The sequence below is a fragment of the Corella eumyota genome, chromosome 5 (assembly GCF_963082875.1).
Source record: "Corella eumyota chromosome 5, kaCorEumy4.1, whole genome shotgun sequence".
In the NCBI taxonomy this organism is placed as follows: domain Eukaryota; kingdom Metazoa; phylum Chordata; class Ascidiacea; order Phlebobranchia; family Corellidae; genus Corella; species Corella eumyota.
In genome coordinates this window covers 6,105,399-6,128,636 of record NC_137494.1, presented here as the reverse complement: position 1 = coordinate 6,128,636, position 23,238 = coordinate 6,105,399, and the positions used below count along the sequence as shown (strand labels likewise).

The 23,238-nt window shown below is 30.0% G+C and overlaps 4 protein-coding genes across 5 annotated transcripts; all 4 read right to left on the bottom strand.

Moving 5' to 3' along the window:
- Positions 1-839: 839 nt before the first annotated feature.
- Positions 840-2,850, bottom strand: LOC145752746 (dihydroanticapsin 7-dehydrogenase-like). The gene is made up of 6 exons (XM_082569078.1): positions 2,742-2,850; positions 2,259-2,632; positions 2,099-2,197; positions 1,603-1,784; positions 1,362-1,480; positions 840-1,121 (listed from the first exon to the last, which is right to left on the bottom strand). Exons 2-6 carry the CDS (start codon positions 2,608-2,610, stop codon positions 1,013-1,015), a joined length of 861 nt encoding a protein of 286 aa, XP_082425204.1. The 5' UTR covers positions 2,611-2,632; positions 2,742-2,850; the 3' UTR covers positions 840-1,012.
- A 234-nt stretch (positions 2,851-3,084) lies between these two features.
- LOC145752745 (uncharacterized) lies at positions 3,085-15,923 on the bottom strand. Of its 2 annotated transcripts, none has more exons than XM_082569076.1 (24): positions 15,767-15,923; positions 15,371-15,568; positions 15,063-15,110; positions 14,405-14,965; positions 14,156-14,307; positions 12,278-13,997; positions 12,062-12,201; positions 11,683-11,920; positions 11,278-11,420; positions 10,871-11,084; positions 10,401-10,591; positions 10,046-10,217; positions 9,301-9,902; positions 9,085-9,173; positions 8,627-8,709; positions 8,098-8,276; positions 7,773-7,875; positions 7,083-7,182; positions 6,160-6,341; positions 5,968-6,101; positions 5,711-5,843; positions 5,049-5,153; positions 4,412-4,832; positions 3,085-3,143 (listed from the first exon to the last, which is right to left on the bottom strand). In XM_082569076.1, the coding sequence occupies exons 1-24, from the start codon at positions 15,837-15,839 to the stop codon at positions 3,131-3,133; spliced, it is 5,994 nt and encodes a 1,997-aa protein (XP_082425202.1). In that variant the 5' UTR covers positions 15,840-15,923; the 3' UTR covers positions 3,085-3,130. The 2 variants fall into 2 exon arrangements, with proteins under 2 accessions (XP_082425202.1, XP_082425203.1); XM_082569077.1 differs by having other exon boundaries at positions 5,049-5,150.
- A 574-nt stretch (positions 15,924-16,497) lies between these two features.
- On the bottom strand, positions 16,498-21,757 carry LOC145753674 (transmembrane protein 145-like). The gene is made up of 14 exons (XM_082570095.1): positions 21,634-21,757; positions 21,492-21,566; positions 21,017-21,094; positions 20,205-20,291; positions 20,022-20,124; positions 19,570-19,659; positions 19,169-19,240; positions 19,001-19,069; positions 18,776-18,856; positions 18,325-18,497; positions 17,842-18,014; positions 17,562-17,682; positions 17,114-17,395; positions 16,498-16,829 (listed from the first exon to the last, which is right to left on the bottom strand). Exons 1-14 carry the CDS (start codon positions 21,712-21,714, stop codon positions 16,707-16,709), a joined length of 1,608 nt encoding a protein of 535 aa, XP_082426221.1. The 5' UTR covers positions 21,715-21,757; the 3' UTR covers positions 16,498-16,706.
- Positions 21,758-22,661, bottom strand: LOC145753676 (mitochondrial import inner membrane translocase subunit Tim29-like). The gene has a single exon (XM_082570097.1). The coding sequence runs from the start codon at positions 22,633-22,635 to the stop codon at positions 21,964-21,966; it is 672 nt and encodes a 223-aa protein (XP_082426223.1). The 5' UTR covers positions 22,636-22,661; the 3' UTR covers positions 21,758-21,963.
- Between the last annotated feature and the right edge of the window lie 577 nt (positions 22,662-23,238).

Here is a 23,238-nt window from a genome sequence, read left to right as displayed (position 1 = left end):
AATCCTTTTTCACGTAATGTCATACCTCTAGGCATGTGCGGATATACCGCTTGGACCATAAATCCTGTGCTTGCAATATTTACTTGGCAAATTTTGTTCCATACTTCCTCGGTGCTATCCAACGCTGTTAACATAAAAATTGCAGTTATTTTTGCATGCAAATTTTTTGATGATGAATTACTTACCTCGTGACCCAAAATACAACGCACAATTTACTAAAATTTAAATGGGGATGCTAAAATCTTGAGAAATTTTAATGGCTGTTTTTTTGCAAGTATTTCTATTTGACACATCATTTCGATAGAACAGCACTTTCTTTGTATTTGCAGTGGCAAGGTGGTTAATTGCAGCTTGTCCGGCCCTTTTTGTATATCAACAATTGCAACAGAAGCACCGTCGTTTACAAATCTTTTGACGGTGGCTAAACCAATACCAAAAGGCACCAACGGTCACAACTGCTAATTTTCCTTTAAAACGACCTACACTAGTTTTTTGTTCTAAACCTGGCTGATTTTTTTGCTAAAAATTTGATCCAATTTTATATATATTGAAAGTTTGATAGTTTTACTGTCAGGAAAAATAAAATTTTACTTTTATAGTTGAATCAAAGCAGGGTCAGTCATTATAATCTTTTGCAAATAGTGTATTCTGGATAACAGGTCCTGCACAAACACCAGGTTAATTTTCTTAACTAGTTTCAATATTAACTTTTATCTAACAGGTTGGACTTTTGACCAGCGGGATTTAACTGCGCAAAATGAAAATGTATACTGTTTATCTACGCTTTTTTAATGTTTGTTGTAAAATTTTTACAGTTTGAAAACAAATACTATGTAACAGCTTAAGGACCACAAAATAGGCAGACAAAAAAAACTTTAGGCAGATAAAAAATTGCTAGTGTTGGACGTAACAAACATAAAAAACTTTTAGTATGATAAATTATTTTATTTAGTTAACTTTACTAGGGATGGCAAAAGATTTTTATTCATGCCAAGGAATTTAATATTGAACACTACTCTTTAGTCCCAGCAAAAGCTGCGCTATTTCCGAATCCGTCTGCTCCCATGACACTGAATCCACCATCAGTAAGTAGATCGGTGCCATTAATAAAGGATGCATCTCTGGAAACATTATATATATTTTTATGATTTATTTCTGATGTTAATAGACCAACTTTTCAGGTTTAATATTTAATAATCTAAACCAGAAAAATTTAACCCAAACCCCTTTAAAGGTGCGTTATAACCAATTAAAAAACTTAGTTAAAAAATCAGAAACAGTATGTGCTTGTATTCTGATTTATGTTATATTTTAACATCAGTGTAACAACTAAATCAATGAAAATAGTGTTTGGTACATACTTGCTACATAAAAAAGTTACAGCCGCGGCAACCTCAGAGGTGTAACCACTTCTTCGCACAAGCTGTAGATTTTCCGCATGCACAGCTTCTTTGGTACCGTCTGATGACGCCTTTTTCATCTGGTTTGTAAAATGGTATAAAATGATTACAAAAGTTATTCTAAACTATGACATAATTGTTATTTGAAGATAATCCACGGGTATGAGGTTTGTTAACTTAAAAATAATAAGTGTTGTTTTACCTCAGGCGACCAAATCCAGCCAGGGCTAACGGAATTAACACGAATTTTGTCATCTGACAAATCTAAAGCCATGTTTCGAGTCAAAGTCTTTAAAGCGCCCTTGGTAGCTGCATATGTCCACCTTCCTGGCTGTGATCGAATACCAGCTATGCTAGAAAAGTTGACAACAGAACCAGACCCATCTAAATAGAATTTAAAAGCATACCAAACTGCGTAGGTTTAAAATCTCTTTAAGATTTATTTAGTTGAAATAGGCAACTTTCTACACTACTTGAGGCCCGAGGTTCAATCCCCAGTGATCTCATGCTGTAGCGTCCTTGAGTAAAGGCGGTATAAAAGGTACGAACTTCTGCTGAACTATCGGACACGCATTATCTATAATACACCGAACTACCTAAGACAAATCAAGACTGGGTCGAGGTAACTTATGTTACTCTATGTTTAGGCAGCGCATTTAACCTTTCCACCTAAAAAAATATATAAAAAGCTATAATACCTTTTGCCATATATGGAAGCACCGCTTGTACCATGAACACAGAGCCAGCGACATTGACCATGCAACATTTATTCCAATGTTTTTCTGTGCCATTTAAACCTGTAAAAAGTCTATGTTACCAACATGTTTTCAGTTTGATTTAGTTACCAGCTGTACTTACCTTTGCAATTAAAATCGGCAGCGCTGTTGATTAAAAAGTGAATAGGCATGTCGAAATCCTGCGATATTTTTAGGGCCGTATCTTTACACTTGTCTCTCTTAGAAACGTCATTGTTATAAAACAACACTTTTTGGTTCTTCGTAGTTGTAATATGGTTTAATGCTGCCTGCCCGGCGCTTTCGTTGATATCAATAATTGCAACAGAAGCGCCGTCGTTAACAAATCGTTCAACTGTAGCAAATCCAATACCAGATGCCCCGCCGGTCACAACTGCTAATTTTCCAGTAAAACGACCTACACTAGTTTTTTGGTCCAATTCGGGCTGATTTTTTGTTAAAAACTCTAAATCCATTCTTTAAATATGATAGACTAACCTATAAAATATAAGTTTTTATAATTAATAGGCATGCATGCGGCCCATGATAAACCAGCTAAATAAACTAGTTAATGATTGATAGATTAAAGTTACACATAAAGTCTTACCAGGTTACTATAAGCCTTGTCACATTAAATTAGTTTGATTTTATATGGTTGGGGCAAGCAAGAGTTTAGGCTGCTGATCAATATTTGAAAAATGGTGCGAATTGCAAACAAATATTGTTCACATTTTCATGTTAAAAATGCAATGATGGATTAATAGTCAATCATTAAGTAGTTAAAGCATGCTCACAATTACCAATTTATTATCAATGGGTTGCGTCTCAATGGATCGAACCTAAAAACAAATGTAGTAAAATTCAATACATTTAAAAAATCTTTGCTTTATAAAAGTGAACAGTTTGTGTTATAGCATTTTTATGTCTAGTTTATCAATCTTATAGTTAAAACATGCCCACAATTACTGGTCCAGTATCGATGGGTTGGTTGTCTCTCTATGAATTCACCCTAAAATCAAAATGTAGTAAAATTTAGTACAATTTAAAAATTTTTGATTTAAAAACGAGAACAATTTCTAACTTTTTGACACAAAGTTAAAAATTAGAAACAAAAAATAAGAACTTACAGTAAAGTAAATAGTTTTATTTGGTTTACTAGAAATTAACTACTGGATAAATTGTGTTTTTTATCGCAAGTAAAACTAAATTTGGTTGCTACATTTGTGACTACAAACCAAAGGTGTATAAATAATGTCAATAAAAAACGATTGTGCTCAATAAGTTAAAATGCAATTTTTTTGACAAAGAGTAAATTGATTTGCAACATTATCATTCACCAAAAAGATATCTATTACAAATCTAAAATAATTTAATGTGTAACATCTGAAAAAGAGGGTATATATGAAATGTGTAAACTAGTAGAATTTTTTTAAATATATAAAAAAGTGTATAAAAATAGTAAAAGCTTGGTAATAAAACAATAAATACTGGACAATAAGCAGTACGAACAAAAAAAAGCAACAGTACTTAAAATATTTATAAAAATTAAATAAGTTTGCAATAAAAATGTGCTATCAACAAAATTTTTTTGTAAGATTGTAGTACATTTTGAATTAGGTCCAACAACAAAAAAATACTTGTGTAATATAAATTGTGTATAAAAGGTGCAAAAGCAATATTAAAAGTACCCAATGTTGTTAAATTATTTGTGTAAAGTAAGTTTTATTTGTGTAAAGTAAAAGTACGACTAACTACAGTGTAATACCATATAAAAGCAATATATTAGTGACTAATTTGTGTAAAAATAAAAAAAATACTTGATTGTTAAAATTACAGGTAAAAAAGTACACAATATTTAAGATAAATTCAGCATTAACATAAACTATAAACAGTTAAGAAATAACCCACAGTTTTTACCATTGCAACATACATAAACGTTAAAAAACATAACACTAACTAGTACATCACTAATACTTAAAATATAAAAACATTTAATCTGATTCTTTGGAACATTTCATTTTTAAAATAAATAAATTAAAACGTATTGTACGACATGATAAAAAATTAATTCCATAACATAAAAATGTACTGATATCGTAATAAAAATGTAACATAGCACCTAAAAAAAGAGCACAAAAAATATCGATACAAAAATATAAATAGTTTTAAGTATTTAATAACAACTTCATTTAGTTAAGGTTATTATCAAATTCATTTGTAATAGGATAACACAGCAGTAGATATTTTTACATAAGACGACGCGTTCCAATACGTTACCTATGTGAATTAGGCGGCGAGTTATCAGACAACGTCTCTACGGGCGTAGATTGTCCAGTCAAACGCGCTAACTCGTCTCTAATAGCTTGCACTAAAGGAGCGCTCGACCCACGGGACCTTCCCGACGTTAAGCTTGTATCACTACGAGCTGATAAAGGCGGAGATCGGAAATTTTGGTTGCCGTTAAGCGGGGTCGAAGGCAGCCGAACCCCACCGTTTTCGTCCACAAGTGACGGAGTACTTTGGTAGGGTATTTCGGCGCGGTTTGTGCCTGGCGAGTCCATGGAAAAGGGGTGAGCCTCGCGCGGTAATTGCTCTCGCGCGTCATCTCGCGGTGACGCGGGTTTTGGACTTGTTTGATTTTTTTCTAAGTTCGAAACGTTGTCGAATGCACGATAAGGAGTCCACACTGCACTATCACCTAACAGATTAATAAAAGAAAATAATTTTAACTTAATTTTTTATAAAAAAATTATGACTAAAAATAGATATAAAATTATATACATAAAAGATCTAACAATTTTCACCAAAAAAATATCGATATTTAGCAACAAAAACAGTCTACGTTAATTATCTCAGTATAAAATAAAAAGTACTAACTATACACCCATTTTATTTAAACCACTAGATGACCTACCTGAGCCGTTCTCGTTGACTTTCTTAATGGGAGTAATGTAGACCGGGTTACCGCTGGGCGTTTGAGAGCCTGGCAAAGAGTAAGTGGAAGCTGTATTGTTATCTGCTAAATCAAAACAAGCTATTTTTAAAGACGCGCAACCACAAAGGCACTGAGTCAACATATTAGCGAGCCGGACAAAGGCACAAAAATTTATCGATAAGCCTAATGACGAGATTTGCTGTTTTTTCTACGTAGAGTTTTTGACAATAAAAATACATTTGTCGCTTGGTAGGCTCAAGTAGATTACGCTTTAGTATCTCTTGAGTTTGTTGGATTTGGGCTTTATAGTAACAATGGTTTATTACTTTTTACGGAGATTTAGGCAAAGTCATTTTTAACCGCAAGGTCATTAGAAAATTTATTAAATTGAAAATATATTTGTTGCCAATGTTAGAAGGACTTCCAAATAAAAAAATGCCTATTATAAAACTGTTATTATTCTGTAAAGTAAAATATATAAAAGAATGTTTTTTATTACAACATAACTAAAAAATTTGATATTAAAATACTTTACTAATATTTTAATAACAAAAATATATGTTACCCAAAATTTGCTATTAAAAAAAAAATCCCTTAAAAATTAGTTATAAAAAAATTAAAAAAACTTGGTTAGTTTTTACCTGTAGGAACGATGGGAGGTTGCCGACGAGTAAATAAAACATTATTTTCATTATTTGGATCTTCAATATTTCGTTTCTTTGGTGTTTTACTATCCCTACCATGTGATTGGGGCATATGTATACCACTCAAGTTCTAAAAAATAATAAAAAACGCAATTAAATATAGAAATGCTAATAAATCAATAACAGATTAAAAAAAAAACTAAATTTCGATTTTTTTGTGGGTTATATCGCTAATTATAAAAAAAAAAGCTTACTGCTAAAACAGGGGTTAGGGCTGGAAAGGAGGGACCCACTGTATTATTTCTCGTGTTGTTGGGTGATACAAGACTAAAGGCATCGTCCAATAACCCCCTTATCGTATCGCGCGCCTCATCGGGTACCCCAGAAACTAAAAACATAAAAAATCAAAAAAAAATCAATTTTTAAATTTAAAAAAAAATATTTACCTGGGGCTTTTGGGGTCATGACGTCACTATCAGATGGGTCAGTATAGTCAGGTTGGTTGGGGTTAATGCGATGATATTTACCCGGGGGCTGGGTGTAATCGTTGTACAAAATGTCGAGGTTTGGATCGGTTATGGGACGAGTTAAATCCAATTCACCTTGTCGCTTGTGTGGCCTTTTTCGACTAAATATAAACATTTTATTATAACATTAGTATATTAATAAAAATAATAATAGTTATTGTGATTTGAGTTTAAAAAATGTCGCTGTATAAAAGACAAGTTGCGTAAAAGACTAAAAGGATTAAATTAGAATGAATTTGAAAAAAGTCAGTTAAGATGTGTATAAAAAACATTCGCTTAAACATATTATAAATAAACGTTTAAATAATTAAATCCTTAAAGTAGTCCGAATAATTAAACACGATAAAATCGTAATACCAGTAAAATGCATTTAAACTTATAACCTGAGTTAACCATGTTTATAGAAAGTAGATAATATCGTTTCGAGTACACGTTTAAAAACCAATTATCTTTCAATTATGCATGCCCTATATTACGTGTAAATGGTAGAAATTAGGGCGTGGATAGGCGATATAGTGCATTATTATAGGATTATAATGCACTTCATATGTCCAGTTCACTTTTAATTTGTTACGTAATATCAAAGCCTTTAAAGACATTGAACAGGATTTATTTTTAAGTAAGGTCTTTGTAAAATATTAAGGACGATACGGTATTAACTTGATTTTAAAAAATTAACAAATAAATTATTGGCAAAAAATCAATAAAATTTAAACAAAAATACCACTACAAATAATACTATTAAAAAGTAAAAAATTGCCATTGAAAAAATTAAATTTTTTAATCATTAAAAAAACAACATTTCAAAAATTTTAATTATAAAAAGAAAAATATATACTGACCTTTTGGGCAAATTAAACAGAGTGGGCTGGGGTGGATTTAACACTGAATCAACATTCCTCTGTGCTTTATCATAAGCCATAGAAGTGGGCAAGTCAGTATCTGTTAAAAGACACAATACCATTAAGGTCAATTTACCATTGTGTTGCTTAGTATAATTACAAAGGACCTTTAATGGTTTTGTTGTATGGTAAAAATTAATGTTGGCATAAACGCCTAAATAAACATAAGAACGTTTTATAAGGAGACAATACAATGTTATGTTTTATAAGAAACTGGGGCCATTTTTTGTAGTAATTTATCAAATGTTAAAAAAAACATTTACGTAGTACCATTCAAAATCGACTTATTTTTCGAAAATTTTTCCAAAGATAACTTTTTAATCATACTTACACATTGTGTACTTAACATTTCTGTTTAACAATACATATGTCATTTTAGTGTAGTGTGTAAAACATATAAAGGCTTAAACCCTTACAATAAATAGGACATTAAAGTATTGAAAAGAAGTGTCTTTGAATTTAAAGAAAAACAGGGACATGAATAATGCTAATTTAAAATACAATAATTTTTAGCTGTAAAAAAAAATCATTCTTAAATTTTTTTATTTTTTTAAACAAAATATGTCAATACAAATTATAAGAATTTTTTTTTTTAAATCCTCAGGTAAATTAAGTAAATAAGTTTTTTACCTGGGCCTAACTTGTGACGTTGTTTCATTGAATTTCGTTTCTTTAATCTCTGTTTGTTTTTAAATCTTTCCATATCACCTTTTTGTCGTAAGGCTTGTGGTGTCTTAAATGACAAAACATTTGGGTTTATATTATAAAGTAATTAAACACAATTTTCTACCCAAAATGTTAATTAAAAGTGATTTTCTTGCAAAAAGTCAATAAAGATGATTAAAATTTTTAATATGTTTGAAGGTAACTTTAAAATTTTCTTAAAACACAATTAACCCAAAGTAATTAGGAACACAATTTTTTTAATTACAGACTAAAAAAAAATTTATTTTACCATATTTCCTCTTATTTGATCAGAAACAGAAGTGGGATTCATTGGAGGCAAAGAAATAGGGTGAATCGACGACCTAAACCGATTTTCGTTATCATTTGGTGAAGTAGTCGATAGCCATGTTGCTTGTGGAAATAAATCATTAGGATTTGTTGCATTGAGAATAGGTGAAGGTGTCAAAGCTAAAAAATGTTAAAAAATAAAATTAAAACGTTTTTTTCGAATATATCCTCGGTGTGGGAAGTTCGAAAGCGTGACCTAAAGATAGAGTAACATGAGTTCCTCTGACTCAGTGTCGAGTTGCCTTTAGCATTTCAGGATATTATATAGATTATAATTGCCCGATAATTATGCTGCTAATTAAGTGCTATCTAAGCAGGAGTTCTTACCATTTATAGCGCCTTATTCAAGGGTGCTACTGTAATAACATATTGAAAAAATACCCTAACCAGTGACATGATGCATGACATGATGTCAATTTTAAGGCACTTGGGTAACAGATAAAAAAATGATATATAAAGGAAATATTTACTTTGTAGTGGTTTTTGTATTTCCAATGTTTCTTTTTTAACTGGTTCATCAATAGTTGTATGTGTATCTCCACTATGATAGTCACTTAAAAAAATAATAGTAATTTTTTTGCAGGTAAATTTAATTTAAAACCAGTGTTGTAATAAACATTATCTATAGGCTTATCAGTCACATTTCTGCTTAAAAGTTTTGTCATTGGCCTTGTCTCAGTTTACAAAAGTTAATGACACTTGAAATTTCCCAGACTGTTTAAGTGTTTCAAAAAGTTATAATCTAAAACCGATTCCCATGGCAATATGTTTAAATAAATGCCTCTTATCACATGACAAGTACTCCCAAAATATAATATCGACTTTGAAACAGACAAAAGTGTTTCCATATTATTAAAACAAAAATGATTAAAGTGTTATCACAAAATAGAATATTGATAATACTTAACGTAACAAAACTTGTAAAAACCTGAAATGTTCCAGTGAATTCGGTCTGGGTGGTTGTTTAATATCATTTGTAGGAACTTGTGTTTGAAGTATTGGTGCTGGTGCGAATATCTAAAAAGAAAAAAACAATGCCTTATACAAAATAAACTAACAACACTTCTGTGTAATAACTAGAACTCATATTTGGATGAAAGAAAATAAAAAAAATGATAAATTTTTTTAAAAAATTAAACAGTACCGTTTCTGTGCCCTTGGTTTCATTAATAGATTTAGGCTTCCTTTTTTCACAACAGCAGAGTAATAATATGATAATCAATATCGCTATAAACAACAGGACAGCCAAAACAACAACAACCGGTATAACCCAGGAAAAAAGTACTGGTACTGGTATTTGTACAACGGCTGTTGAGTTTGTACAGTTTGCAAATGCTTCTGGTGTCATCATTGTAAATGTTGTTGGTGTTGTTGACTCCATTGTTGTCGTGGCTGTTGTTGTTGGGATAATCATTGTTGTTGTTGGTGGCATAACTGTTGTCGTTGCTGTTGTTTGTGGCATAGTTGTTGTCGTTGCTGTTGTTGTTGGCGTAATCATTGTTGTTGTTGGTGGCATAACTGTTGTCGTTGCTGTTGTTGGTGGCATAGTCATTGTCGTTGCTGTTGTTGGTGGCATAGTCATTGTCGTTGCTGTTGTTGGTGGCATAATCATTGTCGTTGCTGTTGTTGGTGGCATAATCATTGTCGTTGCTGTTGTTGGTGGCATAATCATTGTCGTTGCTGTTGTTGGCATCACCATTGCAGTTTGCATTGTTGTAGTTTCAACTATCAAAGGTGGAACAGCAGCTAAAGTAAAAATAATCAATTAAAATAAATTCTAGGTAACTTATAATTTAACAGAGCTTCAGAGAAAACAAAGTTTGTAAAATGATTGGTAAATTTATCTTTCTAAGAAAAAAACTATAAATAAAAATGAGAATTTAAATTACCTGTTACTCGAAATATTTGGTTAAAATTTACTGCAAAAATTTGTAATGGGAGGGTATCATTTGCATACAATCTATTCACAATGTCCTCAGCTGCAATCACAGCTCCCATATTGTTGGTGGCTGATACATTCATTGTATAATGACAACCAGTCTGAATTCTTAGGCCACAAACCTAAATAATTTACAAAATGATTAAAAAAAAGCATGTAATGTGTGTATGTTTAACAAAGTTACATTTCTACTGTCCTTTTTTCTGTATTTTTTCTATTTTTGCTATTATTTTGTAAATTACGAAATGCACAATAGCCACTGCTAAAAAAATAAAATTAAAATAAATAAAAAATATCCAACATACTGTAAATAGTGTTGATAACGGATCATTCATATCACGAAAACCGTTGTCAAAACAAATATCAATATTGTCTTGAACTAAGAAATCATCTTCGCGATTGCCAATATAAGAATTAGATAGATTCATTTGCAAACGGGTCAAATATGTAAGATTTGTCACCCCTGAGCCAACTGGTATTGATATACCCCTAGATTCTGAAATATAATAAAATTAACTTTAAATCATGAATAAATGTAGAAATTTGGTTTGACGCTTGTTAAAACAAAAACAAACAAATTTTTTTTTCAATGCTTTTATGATTGCAAACTTTTTAAATGCTTTTATAAAAAAAAATTTCTAATTCATTTTAAAAACTTTCTAAGAAAAGCAATAGACATTTATTTTCTGCTTGATGCTTACATACAAAATTAAATTTGTCTTTGTTTACACAAATTTTAAATGACAAAAGTATTTTCAAATAATCCAAAACAAACCAAAATTGATATATTCGGTAACATTTCCACAGTCAGCAGAGGGGTTAAAAAGAGAAAGATTTTCTGTTTCTATTCCACTCATATTCAAATTTGTGTTTAAATAGTTAAGAGATGGTGTATGTGATAAAATTCCAATTGACCAAGCCGCAGTAATAAATAAAGGGTTAACATTATTGAAATACAGAGTTACTTCAGTTCCATTAGATGTAATGCACTAAAAAAAAATATTGTATTGAAATATTGGAGATTTTCAAAAGTTATTTAAAAATTGCTAACTAATTTTTTCTACAAAATAACATAAAATATTAGCTATGATTTACACTAAGCATTTGTAAGCTGAAATAAACGTGTAAAAGTCGAACAATTCCAGTACTTTTTTTCAATTTAAAAACAAGTTTGAAACTTACTATTATGTTTGATGTTAAATTTCTAGGGTGCAAGTAGCTGTTAAAATTCAATTCCCTATTATATGTGTTGCTTAATGATGCTGAAAATAAATCCCTAAACATTGATGTTGTTACATTGACAGGGCTATCCAATAATGTAAAATCTGTCAGAATATAAGATCTATTTTAGATTTTTTTTTTAAATCAGTATTCCATAATAATGTTATATGTTTAACTTCAACATGTAAACAATAAAATTAGAAAATTGGAATGTTAACAAAAAAAATTGTTCTTAAACCTCTTGATCTTTTTTTAAAAGTTTTATTATATAACCCTAACTTTTGAAAATGTTTACTATATTAAAACTAAATTCCTATACAAACCAAATCCAAAAAAATAGGCAGCTAGGGTAACAAAACACCTTACCTAATTGAACGTCATAAACTCCATTATATCCTGAGCACCCATTTTCACTGAAAGTCATTCTTACGATTTCTGTCACTCCAATTCCAGAATTATTTAATTGCATGATGTATTCAGATGCAGAAACAGTGGCTAACCTTTCAATAGCTTGTGTGACAGTTAGATTGTTGCGATCACAACATACAGTGTAGTCAACAATCACATTTAGAATTTGTTCTGGGTTGTTAAAAGCCCTTACAACCTTTAACATTAATAAACAATTTTAGTAAATAATAATTAAGAAATAATATAATAAAATAAAATCCCCAAAAATCAAACATAAATTCAACAATACCTCCTTCACACTTTAAGATATGATAGATACACAATAAAAAACACTTACAGTTACAACACACCCTTCACCAACTGCTCTTTTCCTCCTAGAAGTAGTAGTTTCGCTGGTGGAATTGTACAAGTTTGTTAACCCTTCAGTTATGTTGGCAATTAAAAGCGACGCATTTTGAAATACTTCTAACAGAAACTCTGTGAAATAAAAAATAAGTTTCGAACAGAAAAAATTAAATTAACCATAAATTCTACGTTGTTACAGATAGCATACCTGTTGAAAGTAATGTATCTTCTTCAGTAGTTGGTGCAATGGTGGTAGTAGTAGAAGTAACAGTTGTTTCTTGAGTTGTTTGTGTAATCGGTGTAGTGGTTTGTACTATTGTTAAAGGTGATTCTGTGATGTTTGATGTTATTGTTGAGTTGTCAAATTGTGTTGTAGGTAATATTGTTGCTGACATTGTGGCTGTAGAAGCTGTTGAGTTGTCAAATTGTGTTGTGGTTTCTATTGTTGAAGGTGATGTAACTGTAGTTACATTACTTGTTGTGGCTGTTGAATTGTCAAATTGTGTTGTAGTTCCTATTGTTGAAGGCAATGCGACTGTTGATGTTGCTGTTAAGTTGTCAAATTGTGTTGTAGATGTTATTGTTGATTGCATTGCAACTGTAGTAACATTAGTTGTTGTAGCTGTTGAATTGTCAAATTGTGTTGTAGTTTCTATTGTTGAGGGTGATGTAACTGTAGTTACATTACTTGTTGTGGCTGTTGAATTGTCTAATTGTGTTGTAGTTCCTATTGTTGAAGGCATTGCAACTGTAGTTAGATTACTTGTTGTAGCTGTTGAGTTGTCTAATTGTGTTGTAGTTTCCATTGTTAAAGGAGTTGTAAATGTAGTTACATTAGTAGTTGTAGCGTTTGAGTTGTCTAATTGTGTTGTAGTTCCTATTGTTAAAGGAGTTGTAAATGTAGTTCCATTAGTTGTTGTTGCTGTTGAGTTGTCTAATTGTGTTGTAGTTTCAATTGTTAAAGGGGTTGTAAATGTAGTTACATTAGTTGTTGTAGCTGTTAAGTTGTCTAATTGTGTTGTTGTTGGTATTGTTGGGGGCACTGTAACTGTAGTTACATTACCCTGCACTGTTGGTGTTGTTAACATGGATTCTGTTGTTACATTCACAATTGTTGCTATAGATGTTAGATTATCAAACATTGTTGCTGTAGTATTGTCCATTTGAGTTGTAGCTGCCATCGTTGGGGTTAAAGCAGCTGTTGCAACAGTAGTACCTGCAGTAATAACCATTGTTGTTGTTGCTGTGGGTTCTTGATCTGTGGTAGCTTGTGCTGTGGTGAATATGCCATTTGTGTTATTTGTAACAGTGTCACTTGTTGTTAAGTTATTGGATGGGCTAGTAACTAAACTTGTGGTATTACTATCTGTTACTGTAGAAACTACAGTTGTAGCAACAGTCAAATTACTAGTTGTTGTATTTTGAAATTGTTCTGCTGAAGTCGGTGTGACTGTTGTTTCAGGAGTTGTGCTTGTAATATTATTTATGGCTGTATTTATTTCTTCTGTAGTTTCAGTAACAGATTGAGTCATGTTGGGTGTACCTATTGTTGTAGATATTCCTATTGTAGTAAAAACATCTGGTATTGTTGTTGCCGTTGTAGCAGTAATTTCTAATGTTGTAACAAGACCAGTGGTTGCTGTTTGCATTACTGTTGAATTTTCAGGTTGTGTGGAATTTCCATTATCTTGACTCGTTGTTGTCGTAGGAGAATTTGTTGTTGAAACAACCCTGCTTGTTGCTTGCAGCCTTTTAGTTGGAGTACTTATATTAAAATTTCTAAAAGCTTCTCCAACAATATTTTCAGTTGCATTAACATTAAGAATTTCTGCAGCTACTTCACCATTTAGTAGAGTACCATCTTCCCTTACTATATGGTCAGAAAAAACTGTCAAATTATTTTCCCCTCCATTGCTTATAGAAGTGATCTTTACAAAAAAATAAAAAAATATGTGAGGCTTAATATATTTAGGGTAAAACTAGTAGAGTTAACAAAGATATACAAAAAAAATAAAATTTTAATTAAACTGTCCTATATTAACAACAGCTCAATATAAAAAAGCCTAAACTAAAATGATATATGTACCTGGACATCAAAACCTGGTTCAACCTGTCTTTTTTTTCTTGAAGTTGGAGCTGTGAGAGCTGTACCCTCTTCATACATATAAGCAAAGGCTTGCTCTAAGTTCTGAATGAAATCAGGATCAGTTGCATTTCTAAACCTTGTCAGTACAAACTCTATAAAAAAAATTTGATGTTAATTACAGCAAATCACAATAGTTTTGTATCATGTGGCCAGACATATGCAATGGTAATAATATATACATGGCAATACCTGTAAAAACAAGAAATTCTGGTGTGACGCTGGATATTGTGGTAGAAATTACACCATCTGTTGCGCTGGTAACAAAATCACTTGTTGTCATGTCCATAGTTGTGCCAGAAGCTTCAAACATTGAATTAGTCGTTATTTCGTTAATTCCGCTTGTGGTTTGGTTTTCACTGGTTGTTGTCGATTCTTGACTAGTTACTATATTAGTAGTTGGTGTTTGTGTGGTTTCAGTACCTATATTACCAGAGGTGGTTGCTTCAGATGTTACCACGTCTGCATCAGTGGTTTGTATTGACGTAGTTTCAGTGGTATTGACACCAGAAGAAAACATAGTTGTTGTTGCAGGAGAATCAGTTCCACTGCCTTCAAAATCATTTGTAGTTTCATCTTGACTATTGGTGGTTGGTTGAAATGTAGTCGGTTCACTACTGTCCGTTGTTGTAAATGAGCTTGTATTGGTTTGGGAAGTGGTTTGAGGCTCATCAGTCGATCCACTAAACTCACCAAAAGTGGTTTCATCAATTACAGTTGTGGTTTGTGGTGTTTCAGTTGGCAAGGTGGTGGCTAAATACCAAAAAATATTGTCATTTATTTAAATATGATACAATATTTTAAATTAAGAAGGTGAGAGTTAATGTAACTTATGTTAACAAAAACTTACCAGTTTCAGTACCACCAGTTGAAGTCTTTACATCAGTAACAGGAGAACCTTAAAAAGTTTTAGTTAACTGTTAAGTGAATTATAAAATAAGGTATAAACTGAACTGACCCTTTATTTTTAAATACTGGTTTAAATAATTCATGTTTAAGTTGTAGCTCAATGTTAATCAATAAACACCGACATGATAAGTGGCCTTGTCTTATATTTAAAAATAAGAAAAATAAACCAAAACAAATTCAAGTTGTTAAAATTATTAACAATTATAAAACAATGCACAAAAACTTAAATTTTAATAGAAAAAGCTTTACTTGTGGGCATTATAGGCACAGTTGGTGTTGCCATTATAGGAATTGTTGTAGGAAGTAAAGTTGCCATCATTGTAGTTTCGTCAAATGATAATGAGGAGGGCATCGTTCTCTCATCAAAAAATGATGTCTGTGTTGTTGGAAATGCATCGATTGTTGTCATTGACGGTTCCAATGTGGTATCCGACTCTTCTCCACTGCCTAAAAAAATAATATTTATATTAAAATAATATTTTAGTTTGATAGTAGAGTAATATTATTTGAATTAATTTAGTTAAAAAAAATTTTACAAAAATTAAAAACAAATTTTGTCGTTATAGAAAATGTTTCATTCTAGCTGAAACACAAATTATTTACTATTTTTTTTTTATCTAAAAAGTTAATACAAGTAATTAGTACCTGAAGTTTGAGCCTTGATTACAAATCCCACATTTAGAAAAATTAAAATCCATAATAAATTTTTTCGTGTCATCGTATTTCCATATTTTAAATTATTAATTACAAAATTACTGGCAACGTTTTTTTAACCCCTAAACCTTATTTATTTCTTTTCTATTCCAGCGCCCTATTTTTATTTAAATTTAGACGTTAGATATTTAGAATAGCTAATTTTAATTTAAAAAGCATTACGTAAAATTGTTAAAAAAAGTCTGAAGTCGTATTGTTGCTAAGTTTACCGTTTATTTATACTATTATAAAGTGTTTTAGGATTAAAAACTCATTTCATTCTTAAGTTCCTTAAATAACTTGCGGTAAAAAACACTTACGACAAACTTGAGATAAGTAAACAAAAACCCCACACATCGTATCCAGGGAGACGCTGAACGCTTTCTCTACTACTTTTGACTGATCGTAACAGAATGTTATCCACACAATGATTCGATATAAATATCAAGCCACGCGTAAATTTTAAAAGAGTTTATCCTCAAAAATTGCATTTTTAAAAAATAACTAAATAAATTTGTACTTAATACTAAAATTTTAGCAAAAAGGTGATTTAATTAAAAAATAAAAACATTTTAATGTAGAAAAAAGCTTTTAAAAGATCGTTTAATGTTTTAAAGACTCCCCTATTTTTAACCTAGTTAGCAAAAAATACTTAAACCCGACAAATTAATAAAGCCAGAAAACACCATTTTATTGACATAAATTCTTATATAAACCTACACGAAGAAATGCATATGATATAACACTATATGAAACACAATGAAAATAAGAAGATGACAGCGAGAGGCAGCAAATGACATAACGATAAACATATAATAATCTCCAACTAAATGAAAATGCAGTGAGGTAAAAAAGACAATCTACATTCTAAAACGACAAAAAAAACGTTGACTCAGTCTTTTGATGCAGAGTTATCTCCAATATGGAAAACATCGTTAACATCGACGCTTAATTCTTCGGAAACTTCTTCCCTGATATTTTCCAAAGGACCTGAGTAGGGTGGAGGCTGAATGTTCTACAAAAATAAAGACAAATTTACAGCAAAAAATATGACTAGACTATTAGGATTGTTAATGTTTAAAAAAAAAATTTCATTTTTTACCAGGAAAACACTGTGCAACAAGGATGTATTTTAGCTTATTGTGAACATGGGGCTTAGGGGGCAAAATATGTGTCATTAGTGAGGCTCAAACCAGAAACCTTTCTGCTCAAAACCCGAAGCCATCACTGGTATACCACTTTTTAGGACTATAAACACTAAAAAAAGGCAAAACCAACTTTTGTATATTCATTACTTACTTGTTGTGTGCTTATATATGCTGACCTATTCCTAATTGATGTGGAACTACTGCTTGGAATAACAATTGAGTTGGATGCACTGACGGCTGATGATACAGTGAACAAATCAAATGTGTTTCGATTTCCGTTATTATTACTATTTATACTCGATTCAGCATAGATGCTGTGGGGGAAATTAGAGGATGTGTACGGTTTGCCATCATTTATAACTACCACCCCAACTTGAGAAGTACGCACATGGTAAGGGAAGTTCTCATTGGCTGCGCTAGGTCTTGTCAGGGTCTAAATGTTGGGTATTAATTTTAATACAACTAATATATTTACATATAGAGATAAAAAAAGCAAAAATCTGAAATACCCAAAAAGCAAATTTTATGTCATTTCACTAACAAATAGAAATTAAACTAATTAAAAATTTGCTACTAAAGATATTATCACTATTTCTTACTAGAAATACAAGATAAGCCAGACAATCAATGGTCCTTTGTAGACCATTTACAACCCTTGCTCTCATGTATCTTGGAATTGCGTTTGTAGCTACCAATACCATGATGGGAACAGCATAAAACCTAGACCAAAAAAAAATTAATTTAAAAAAAATTATGAATTTATTTTAAAAAATCACAATACGTCATACAAAATAATAACGTCATAAAGCAAATACACATATTTTGTAATTGCCAAGAGAAATTTGTGATTTGTTAACAAAAAATACATCAGTTTCTTACCACACGCTGTACATAATATAGAAGGGGTAATAAAACGAGTTCTTTTCTGGATAATGTTTCAGAGAAAATATAACTCCATAAGTAAACCAAACCCAAGCACATAACCTTAACCCAATCAAACCATAACCTGCAGGTGACTCATACACATATAATACCAATCCAGGATCAAACCACTAAAAACAATATATTTGTTAATTAATTTTCTCAGTTGTGAGAGGACAAACTTTACAACCTGAACATGGGTTTACTTTTATTCTTGTGAACTATTCCTACATTGCCTTTACCTGTTTTGGTTAGTTTTAGTTTATCTTATAAAAATGCTTATATCAGTAATAGATATTAAGTCAGGCACATTTAAAAGAATTTCGCATAAAAAAGTCTTGTAAATTAACGTTGCTTGAAAGAAAATTAAAAACTTTACGTATACAAACATTTTAGCTTAAACTAAAATCTTGTCAAAAAACAAAACAATTTTTTACTTACCACATACTGGTGTAAAAACAGAACAATATCAACTACTGCAAACACTGTGATAAAAACCGACATTTTAATTGTCCCAGCATAAGATAACTGACCCCTTGTTACAGTAAATCCCTTGCCCAGCAACAAAAGTAAAAGAAGGAAGAAAAGTTCTGCAATTGCTCCAAGAACTTCACCTGTTATAGACAACAAAATTTTAATAAATGTAGTTCCAAATAATAAATACATTTTTAATAAATAGTTTGTTCCGATAGTTTTAATAGTTTAACTAAAGCAAAAGTTGTAAAAATACATTTTATTTTTACAAGAAAATACACTTTATTTTTACAAGAAAATACACTTTATTTTTACAAGAGAAAAATTTTAAATTTAAGTATATGTTGGCTAAGTGTAAAACCAAGTAATTTGAAAAGAAAATTTTAATTATTTACTTAAACTATTTATGAGAATTTACCAAAAACTGTTAAAGTTGGATTTCCAATCCCATCCGAAGCAAAAGTTCCCAATGAAACACATAACATAAGGAGTCCAAACACTATAAAAATAATATATTTCTTAATTATTAACACATAAAAGTAGTCTACTAATGCATTAAGAAATGTTAATAATTTACATTTATTAATATGTTAATTTAACTGTAAATAATGATTATATATTTTCACAATAGTACTTTACATACCTTCCAGTATAAGACAGAGGATGAAAATTTTGTAAGTTGTGTGAAATAATTGTCGTTCACTCAGTGAAGCTGTCGAGAAAAAAAACAGTTTACTTGTCAAAATTCAACAATGTGTTTAGTTTTAGCACTTTAAATGAATAACGATTGAAATAAAATAAAATCATTAACCTGCACTCCAAAATGAAATGGCAAGCATAATAAAAAACAAAATCAAAAAGAATATGTTGGTTTCGAGCATGCCTAAAAAATACAAAAATTTTAATCTTTTTACATTTATCCTTAAAGTGATAGGTTTTGTATTTGATTGGAAATTTTACGGCACTGTGACATGTTAAGCTATCTGTAAATGTTTTGCCCAAAGGCAAAAAGTGTAGCATAGATGCAGCTTAAACTTAACTTCTTTTAGCTAAGAATCTGATGCCATGGCTGATTTATCAAAGTACCAAACTGTAAATTTAAATTACAGTTATAGAGGTCAGTATTGTACAAATAGGCCATATTTACCAATTTTAATTTAACTATTATATTTGAAAGTGTCTAAACATAAGAAATTTTAAATTATTTTATACCAAATTCATCTGCTGAAAAGTGTTCGGTCCAAAATGAATGTCCGTTAGTCAGTTTCATTTCATAAGTCATGTCAATACCTTTTTCACCAGCTTAAAAAATAAAGTTATAGGCGTCAATACATACAACTTATATACCAAAAAAGCATATATAAATATACTATAAATATTTAAAAAGAAAAGTTATTATTATTTTAAAGTTTCAAAGTAATATAAAAGTAGAATTTCATCTACAACAATATTAAAAAAGGATATCTTTCATGAATGTTTACACTGTTAAAAAGTGGATTAAAGTGTATTAAATCCTTTACAACACAGTTTCCAACTGTGTTACTATTGTGTTGAACTACTGAGTTAGCACTAATTTCGATTCACCACAACTTTACTTAAATAATTTTATAGAAATAAAAATTTGAGTTACAATTGTGCAACATCAATAATATTTAAACACAGACCTTTACAATTGCTGATAGCAATGTACCACCATCTTTCTTGCATTGATCTAAAACTTCTTCCCCCTTCACATTCTAACATTCCTTTGTTACTGATGTTTTTTAACTAAAATAATAAAAAAATGTATATACTAAAAAATATTGCATAGAAAACAAGCTCAAGAATTTTAAAAAATTTAAAAATACCTGACAACCACTCCATGTGTATTTTGTTGTTAGATTTATAACTTGATTATTTTCTGATTCAAGGATACCTTCTTTTTCATAACAATTCTAAAATTAAAAAATAATTAAACTATATTCCAATATCTAAGGATAAAAAATGTATGTATATATATTGTTAGACCAAAAATTATTTAAAACAAATGATAATTAAAGGGATTAAACAGATCATAATATTTAAATGTCCAGTTGCAATAATTAATTAACATGAAGCATAACATGCTAGTAAAATAATTTAACAACAATTTAAAATTCTTAGTATTTTCAAATTACATCAAGGGGATTTACAAATAAATTAACACAACTAGATTATTGGGTAACAAAAAATTATAACCATGCAGAAAAATAAAATTACTTCACAAGCATAAAAACACAAAAATTGTGAAAAAAATTAGAAAATTAATAAAAAAATAGATAGGCCAAGTAAGAAAGCAATTTAAATACATGCAGAGTTGTAAACAAAAGTTTAATAATGTAAGACAAACTTCACCCTTTCAGTTAAGAGCACTTACATACCTTCTTACTGAGTCCTTACAATTTCAAGAGCTGACTTTAGAAAAAACAACTTATTGAAATTCAAAAAAAATCCTAATCAAACTTTTTTTTTATATATACCAAAAAATTTTCTTTTTACAAATAAACCTATAGAAATTTATAAATATAAATGGGCCTTCTGTACATGTTTAGTAATATTTTACACGGTTTTCTATACTTTTTGTACTGTTACATTAGTTAAAATATATTAATTTAACATAAACAGCAAATATAAATTTTACCTTTGAATCATTTTTGTAAACTTGAGGCCACTGTAAACCATCATCAAAATATAGCAAAACATTATTGCAACAATCCTCCTAAAAAGTAATACAATAACTGTAATGAATTTTAACAAAAAAAATATTAATATAAATGTAAGTGATCTATATACCGAAAAGACAATAGGCTACTTTTTATCAGTTTAATTTTTCGAAACAAACAGTTTTAAAGAGAAACCTATACACTAGACCATATAAATGCATGGATTAAGTAAGTTTTTGAATAGTTAGGATTTAATCAATTTAATCTATTCAATCCAAGTATATTTTACAAAGTAGCAAACATTTAAAGCCATTTTGCAAAACCCACTTTTCCCCTTTCACGTGAAATTCACTTTATCTAACCCTTTTTCTTTTAAAACCCCTACATTTGTACCATCTTTTTAAAAAATCACAATTATAAAAATATAAATATCTTAAAATTTTTTTTACTCACCAATGGATAGGAAAACTTAAATTGCATTCTTCCAATGTCAGACAAGAAACAAAATCGACTCAAAAAGACCCAATCCTAAAATTAAACATTTTAAACAACGCATGTATATATACAAAAAGTTATACTAACAAAAACAAATTACCTTTTTGGTGTGTAGTCTTCCTTCCAAATAAAGACTACTGACACATTTCAGAAACAAAACAAAAACTAACGCTTTAATCATTATCTCGGAGATTTAAATCATCATATTTTAGCATCTACAAAACCTTGAAAAAAACAAAAAAAAATGAATTATATGATTGACAAAAAATATTACCAGCAAAAAAACAATTTGAACTATGCTAATATTGGTCATGTTATACAAGCCTATAAATTTTTCAACTTTAGTAAAATAAAATGAAATTTAATGTAATATTTTTAATTATCAGTATATAGATATTTATTAATATAACAACAAAAATTTAAATAGCAATTAAGAAGCCATATTATTTTCATCATTAGCATTAGTAGGAATATAAAACTGTGTTTTTATTGGTTGGGCCTTAATGTTAGTGTAATACCCCAAACCAGATAGAGTTCTAATAAAGTCTTTAATTTTATCGTAAGTGTGTTTTAAATCTTTCGGATAATTTTCAAAGTCGACATCATAGTCTGTCATTTTATAACGAATATGCCACCAGGTTCCCATAAATCCAAAATCGGTTACTCTTTCATAAAATTCATTCCATCTAGGGTTCACGTACTTTGACTGTGAAATACAGGACTTTGTGTTTTTATCGAACTTTGAGGTATAAGCAAGTGAGAAAAAGCCAAAGTTCCAAAAACGCAGCATGTTTTTTGAGTTTAGTTCAGCAATTTTTTGAATATATGAATCAGTAGTTTTATTCCGTTCTGAATCACTTAAAAGAAGGAGTTTATTAGTCGATTGAATTATTGAGTTCTCATGACCTTTTACACTTGGATTTTTATTGTACGAAACAATTGCTAATGTCACAAGTCCTGTGTACATAACACTCTTAAAGGGCTTTTCCTTCATTTCCTCCCATAAATCTTTACCAGTTGCTTTGTAGTCATCTTTAGTGCGTCTTACTATACCCATTGTTTTTTCTCCAAGAGAACTAGAAACGCGTTTTATCCTAAGCATGTTTGATTTTAAAGTAATGGTGCAACGATTCTGTTAAAAAAAAATATACAAATTATTAAAATAATAAAAATACGTATTTTTTTACGTTTCAGTTGTATGAAATAATAAAAGTTATAAGTCAAACAGTTTAAATAGACTTCTGCAAGGGTTATGACGTCATTTCCCCATAAAAATTATTGTCATTTATCATCTGCTGCGCACAGTTCTCTACATTTTATGTACCACAGGTGGTTGTATGTTAACCTTATCCTATCATCGTACCAACACAACATTCTGATGTCATTATAAGTTACATCAATAAAAAATTTAAAAAATAATAATTAAAAAAAATTAAAACACTCCACACTCTGCAAACAATAAAATGTGTTTTGTTTACAGAAACCTCTACATTGCATTTTCCAACGTGGGATCCCTAAATATAATTAAGTTTATCCTTAATTGCTAAGGCGTAATGCTTTGTTTATTATAAAGCATTATGTATTGTAAATTCAAGAAATTGTAACAATATTAAAATATTCAATTATTTATCATTTATGAAAAAAAACATTTTAAAATCTAAGGATAAAAAAAAAAATTCAAAAGATAAAAATTTTAAAAGATTCG

What these genes read in the sequence shown, in the direction of transcription:
- LOC145752746 (XM_082569078.1), bottom strand. Translation starts at nt 2,610, where the DNA reads ATGGATTTAGAGTTTTTAACAAAAAATCAGCCCGAATTGGACCAAAAA. An exon ending in GCTTCCATATATGGCAAAAG is followed by an intron (nt 1,785 to 2,098) that starts GTATTATAGCTT and finishes AATTCTATTTAG; the next exon opens with ATGGGTCTGGTTCTGTTGTC. An exon ending in GCTGGATTTGGTCGCCTGAG is followed by an intron (nt 1,481 to 1,602) that starts GTAAAACAACAC and finishes TTTACAAACCAG; the next exon opens with ATGAAAAAGGCGTCATCAGA.
- LOC145752745 (XM_082569076.1), bottom strand. Translation starts at nt 15,839, where the DNA reads ATGACACGAAAAAATTTATTATGGATTTTAATTTTTCTAAATGTGGGA. An exon ending in CCCTAACCCCTGTTTTAGCA is followed by an intron (nt 5,844 to 5,967) that starts GTAAGCTTTTTT and finishes ATTATTTTTTAG; the next exon opens with AACTTGAGTGGTATACATAT. An exon ending in ACCTCCCATCGTTCCTACAG is followed by an intron (nt 5,154 to 5,710) that starts GTAAAAACTAAC and finishes GTTTTGATTTAG; the next exon opens with CAGATAACAATACAGCTTCC.
- LOC145753674 (XM_082570095.1), bottom strand. Translation starts at nt 21,714, where the DNA reads ATGATTAAAGCGTTAGTTTTTGTTTTGTTTCTGAAATGTGTCAGTAGT. An exon ending in TTAAGTTTTCCTATCCATTG is followed by an intron (nt 21,095 to 21,491) that starts GTGAGTAAAAAA and finishes ATTACTTTTTAG; the next exon opens with GAGGATTGTTGCAATAATGT. An exon ending in CATATATAAGCACACAACAA is followed by an intron (nt 16,830 to 17,113) that starts GTAAGTAATGAA and finishes TTATTTTTGTAG; the next exon opens with AACATTCAGCCTCCACCCTA.
- LOC145753676 (XM_082570097.1), bottom strand. Translation starts at nt 22,635, where the DNA reads ATGCTTAGGATAAAACGCGTTTCTAGTTCTCTTGGAGAAAAAACAATG.